The 5,634-nt window shown below is 40.8% G+C and overlaps 1 protein-coding gene across 1 annotated transcript; it reads left to right on the top strand.

The window, feature by feature from the left end:
* Window positions 1-738: 738 nt before the first annotated feature.
* dph3 (diphthamide biosynthesis 3) lies at window positions 739-5,181 on the top strand. Its single transcript, XM_072476667.1, has 3 exons — window positions 739-964; window positions 2,628-2,702; window positions 3,769-5,181. The coding sequence occupies exons 1-3, from the start codon at window positions 857-859 to the stop codon at window positions 3,835-3,837; spliced, it is 252 nt and encodes an 83-aa protein (XP_072332768.1). The 5' UTR covers window positions 739-856; the 3' UTR covers window positions 3,838-5,181.
* The last annotated feature ends 453 nt before the right edge of the window (window positions 5,182-5,634 follow it).

Below are 5,634 nucleotides of genomic sequence, written 5' to 3'. Positions count from 1 at the left end.
CTTGGGTAAATAAACATTGCTTCTTTGACATCTCTGTCTCTCTGATCTATGCTGTCAATTTCACAATGTTTCCCCAGGGCTCAGGTATTTCACAGATTAATGGGTTTCAGGGCTCTCAGAGGAGCCTCAGTGTGTATTTTTGGCGGAGAGCCAATACATCCATTTGAGTACTAAAACATCTACCCCGTCATGATGCTGCAAGTCTGGAGTTGCTCGTAGGTCAGACCAGGTAACAACAGACTTCGTTTTTTAAAGTTATTAGTGAACCAGATCAGTTTTTAATATTCAACAGTTTCAAAGTCACTCAGACTAGCTTTCAATTCTTGATTTACAACTTGAATTTAAGTTCTACAAGCTGCTGTGTTGGGATTTGAACCCTTGATGCCAAAGCATTATTCTGGGCCGCTTGATTACTATTCCAGTGACATGTCCAATGACCACCACATCCCTCCCGGAGGTAGCTCAAGTAAAAGGGGTTGAGTGGCACACAGTCCAAGTCTCGCATGTGCAGCTACTGCTAGTCAGTTTGGTAGTATCGCAGGTGCTAAAACTCTTATATCAAAACAGAAACCGTTTAAACACAACGCAGAGCAGCCCCAATGCTGCCTTCTGATTACGCATGCGCAGCATCGGCCGGCGTGAAACTGACTGTTATCGGAGGGAGGCGCAGGCGCGTTAGCGGACCGGAGAAGGCGCGCAGGCGCATCAGCGGAGCGGACCGGAGAAGGTGCGCAGGCGCATATGAAGCTGTCGCGGGCAGGGAGCCAGCGTGGGGAAGGCTGCTGGGCAGCAGAGTCAGACGTGGAAGGGGAGGAGGCCTCAGTCGGCTGAGCGAGACGGTCAGTGATTTGCCATCATGTCCGTGTTTCACGACGAGGTGGAAATCGAGGATTTTGAGTATGATGAGGAGACGGAAAGTTATTATTACCCGTGTCCGTGTGGGGACAAATTTATCGTCAGCAAGGTGGGAGCGGCTGAGCTGTTATAGTAAACTGCTTATCGTGGTTAGAACCGATCATAGTGAAACAAGTAGCACCTCCACCTATCAAAACTAATTGTTGCTATGAGCTAACCTTCTAACAAGATCTCTACTGCCTCCTAGGAGCGGCCACTTTTAATTTATCCCTTGGTTTATTTCTGTTCTATTCAGTTGATAAATCCTAAAATGCCAACGAGACTGTAAGGCATATTAGTTAATGGGTTATTGTAATAGTTCAGGCTCAGTGAAGGATTTCAGTATACCAATATTGCTGGAGGTGATTTACTTAATTGTGTATACTGTGGTGAATGTATAGTGCTGATAATTCACCAGTGCATTTGTATCATGTTCTGCTGTTGTGTTATGTTAACCCTGTGGGCTCCACCTAGGGGCCATTGTGTGGCTTCACCCACAGGGGGATATGTTGGGGCATGTATGGGCTCTGCCCATGGCTCCTCCCCTTAAGAGGAAGTATAAAGAGCAGCTGACCTGCAGGCAGTTCCCAGTATTGTACCAGTCGCAGGCAGGCACTGTTGTAAACTGATTAAAACCACGGTTTACTTCGCCTCGTGTTTTTGAGTGAATTGATGGTAGCATCATATACTTTATACAAGAGTCTCATTGAGACAGATATTTATAAATTATGGTTATTGGGGTGTAGCACAATCTTATGTGGTATTTGATTTTGTTTTTCCCTGAATGATCTGGAATCTATGCAGGACAAGAAGCTTGCCAGAAGACTATTGGAATAACTGAACCTGAAGGTAAAAACATATGGATGAGGATTTCAGTATCAGATGGACAGAGAGAGTCAAATGTTACCAAGGTGGAAGTAGATGATCATGCCAGAGAGGATATGTTTGTAAACAGTTTGCTGAACCGGAGACATTTTCCAGGATTGGGATAAAGTTATATAGTAGTTTGTAGCCAGGACCCTGACAATGACAGGAAGTTGAGGGAGTTTTGATATTTGTGGGACCAACATTTTGAAGAGCTTTTTTAAAATAAAGAACATTGGAGATGCAGTTGAACGTGCAGGAGCTGTGATGATTAGAGGCTCAAAGGCTAGTTTGAGTGTGTGTGTGTGTGTGTAAGTGACTTGAGGGAGTGCCATTCCAAGGATGGTCACAAAAGAATGGGGTTGTAGTTTGTGAAAATATAATGAGATTTTCTTTTAAGTGGCCAAGCCCACTGGGCCAGGCTGTGAGAGATGGTGAAGGTGAGGGAGGAGGTGAGATGGTACACAAGGATTTTAGGAAGGGTAGGACAAAACAAAATGCTAGGGAAGTGGGTATTAGATTGACATGTGACTTTGTGATTAGGGCCATATTGTTGTGGTGGTTTGGAACAATGGTGCAAAATAGAAATGGATGAGATGACACTTAAGGCTGAGGGAAATGGTTTGGAAATCAAGTCTATCACTTTACATTTAAACAGGAAGCATGTGTGGACATGGATGAGATCAAACTAGTTTGCAACACATGCTTCTCTCCTCGCAAGTCCATAATCTTGTGTAAAGAATGGTCACAAAAGAAGGATCTGTAAATTATCAGTTATTATGAAACTATTGCCACAGCCTGAACCAGTACATTTGAGATGTGAAGAAAAATTAGAAAGAAAATAAATATAACTTTTTGGTATCTTACAGGAAGATCTGGAAAATGGTGAAGAAGTTGCAACATGTCCAAGTTGTTCTTTGATAGTCAAAGTCATTTATGATAAAGTAAGTTGACATTTATTTTTATTTAAAAAAATATATATTTTATTAAATTTTTCACAAATTTTCCATTTTTACAACTCAACAAGGTATTATACATTAACTGGTAAATAACATTTAAATAATATAGTGAACTAATAACGACAACTAAAAAAGAAAAAAAAAATAACAAAAACGCAAAATAGTGCTCCCCCTCTGCTGCTGCCATTTCTATCTTTTCATTATCGTTCCGCGAGATTTTGTCCGTTCCAATCTTATGAACCCTGCCATGTCGTTTATCCAGGCCTCCACGCCTGGGGGTTTCGCTTCCTTCCACATGAGTAGAATCCTGCGCCGGGCTACTAGGGACGCAAAGGCCAAAATATCGGCCTCTTTTGTCTCCTGCACTCCCGGCTCTTCTGCAACCCCAAATATAGCTAACCCCCAGCCAGGCTTGACCCGGAACTTCGCCACCTTTGAAATTACCCTTGCCATGCCACCCCCAGAACTCATGCAGTGCCAGACACGACCAGAACATGTGTGTGTCGTTCACCGAGCTTCCCGAGCACCTCCCACACCTGTCCTCCACCCCGAAAAACCTGCTCAGTCTTGCTCCCGTCATATGTGCTCTATGTAGAACCTTAAATTGAATCAGGCTAAGCCTGGCACATGAGGATGGGGAATTTACCCTACTTAGGGCATCAGCCCATAGCCCCTCCTCAATCTCTTCCCCCAGCTCTTCTTCCCATTTCTCCTTCAGCTCCTCTATCATCGCCTCCCCCTCGTCCCTCATCTCCCGGTATATTTCGGACACTTTGCCCTCTCCGACCCATACCCCAGAAATGTAAGTTGACATTTATTAAGTCTCCTCTTCGCCTACTCTATTTGAAGGAAACCATCTTCAGCCTACCTGATCTTTCCTCACTAAAGTTTTCCAACACTGGTGTCATCCTTTTACATTTCTATACTCTCTCCAGTGTAATCACATCTTGCTAATTTTTCAAATATTTGCCAGTACATAATGTCAATAAGTCCACAGTAAAATATTGCATATTTAAATTCTTATTTGAAATCTTAATGTATTTTGCTTCAGGATCAGTTCATGTCTGGAGAAGTAGTGGAGATGGTGACTACAGATAAACTGGAAAAACTGAAATGCTAAGTGCAAAGACTGCAGTTTTGTCAAATACGTGAGATGTGTTCTACGAAGGAGTGATGAATAAATCTTGACTCCATGTGTACGTGGAGATGAAATCCAGTTCCTACAACTAAGTTTGGAGTTTTAGTTTGCACAATATTTGAACTAGTCTCACTGACTACTGATTTATTCAGTTAAATATGCAAATAAAGGACCAAAACCTGTGGTCGAATAAATCAACAAACCATTATTTGTTCAAAATCAAAACACTGATTGCTGGAAACCTGAAATAAAAACAAAATCACTGGAAGTATTACAGCAGTTACTGTTTCAGTTCTGATGAAAGGTCTTCTTGATCTGAAATGTTAACTGTTTCCACAGATGCTGCCTGAGCTGCTGAGTATTTCCAGCCATTTTGTTTGTATTAACCATCATTTAATTTATGATTCCTAGAAGTTGCTTGAAGGTTTCATGTGGCACCCATGTGCTGGGAAGGGTGAGACGAATACTAGATTGGGATTCTCCATAAAAAATCGAAAAGGATGGTACATGTAATTTGCTTTTCTTGTTTCTGGCCCTCATTGCTGAGGATTGAAAAGCTCCTGCTGAATAAGCTTTCCAGGGTTGCAAGTTTACAGTTTGAAAATGGAATATTGCCAACTTTCGTATTCTGAGCAGCAATATGTAACTGATGCTCTGAATTGATTTGCTGGGGGAGAGTTGTTTTGTGCTATTATGAGAATGCTGATGAGGCATAGTGCAATGTTGTATCTATTTTTTAATAGTTCTGACACATCAAAATACAGAATATTGAGAGATAACTCAGTTAATTGTATAATCCTGGTGTGATTAATTGCTCATGATTGTTATTTGGTATATACAGGCTTTCACAAATATAATGGGTCCATAAATTGACAATATTGAGGATTTAAGTGACTCACATGGTTAGAAACAGAACTACCTGTATTCACTATTAACTGCATTTGTCTTTGGGTTCCTGGCCTGCTGGTGTTTGCAGTAAATTATAAAAGCTCTTTTGCAGTTGATCCTTTACACAATATGAAGTAATTTAATGAACCATTGGACGGTATACAGGAGATCACACCAAAGAATAACTTGATTTAAAATGGTCTTGGCCACTATCTTTACAACATTTATAATTTAATATTTGATCATTATAATCAGTGAATTTTGTTTGTTGACATTCTGTTGGCCAATAATTGGGGATTGTTGCAATAGGTGAAAAACTTTCTCTTGTTCCGAAGTGAAAGAATGGATGGACAAAATTGGTTTTGATGCATTCTTTATCATTGTGATTTTCTTTCGATATTTCTGTTTATGATGAATTATTAAAAGATTTTTACTTAACGGTGTCTGAGATTTTATTTTGTCTGTGTCTCAAAGATGGTGCTAGTCAAAGTTATATCGCAATGTACTTAAAGGTGAGAAAAACATTGGCCCTGTTGTAGGGTTCCTTTGAGTCCGGAATGCACAGCTCCAGGTTACCCCATCAATGATTCAGTTAGTCATCCCAATTGGGTATATCAAAACTCTTTTGTGGCTCCAGCAGAATGAATGTAAAAGATCCTATGGCCCAATTTTGAAGAGCAGGAGAGTTATCCTTATTCTGGTATCCTGGTCGATGTTTATCCTTCAGTACTTTCACAAGTTTGTAAAATTTTGTGTCGAGCTTAAAACAAAAGTTTTCTGACTCGTGAGAGAATGCTACCAACTGAAAATAGCTGACATTGTATGCAAACAACACTAATAATGAAGTTTAGTCTTATGAACTCCCAAGCATCTGGACAGCATGGAAGGTTT

The sequence above is a fragment of the Scyliorhinus torazame genome, chromosome 15 (assembly GCF_047496885.1).
Source record: "Scyliorhinus torazame isolate Kashiwa2021f chromosome 15, sScyTor2.1, whole genome shotgun sequence".
In the NCBI taxonomy this organism is placed as follows: Eukaryota; Metazoa; Chordata; class Chondrichthyes; order Carcharhiniformes; family Scyliorhinidae; genus Scyliorhinus; species Scyliorhinus torazame.
Note: the sequence above shows the minus strand (reverse complement) of the source record. Positions and strands in the feature narration are given on the sequence as shown.

What these genes read in the sequence shown, in the direction of transcription:
- dph3 (XM_072476667.1), top strand. Translation starts at nt 857, where the DNA reads ATGTCCGTGTTTCACGACGAGGTGGAAATCGAGGATTTTGAGTATGAT. An exon ending in ACAAATTTATCGTCAGCAAG is followed by an intron (nt 965 to 2,627) that starts GTGGGAGCGGCT and finishes GGTATCTTACAG; the next exon opens with GAAGATCTGGAAAATGGTGA. An exon ending in TCAAAGTCATTTATGATAAA is followed by an intron (nt 2,703 to 3,768) that starts GTAAGTTGACAT and finishes ATTTTGCTTCAG; the next exon opens with GATCAGTTCATGTCTGGAGA.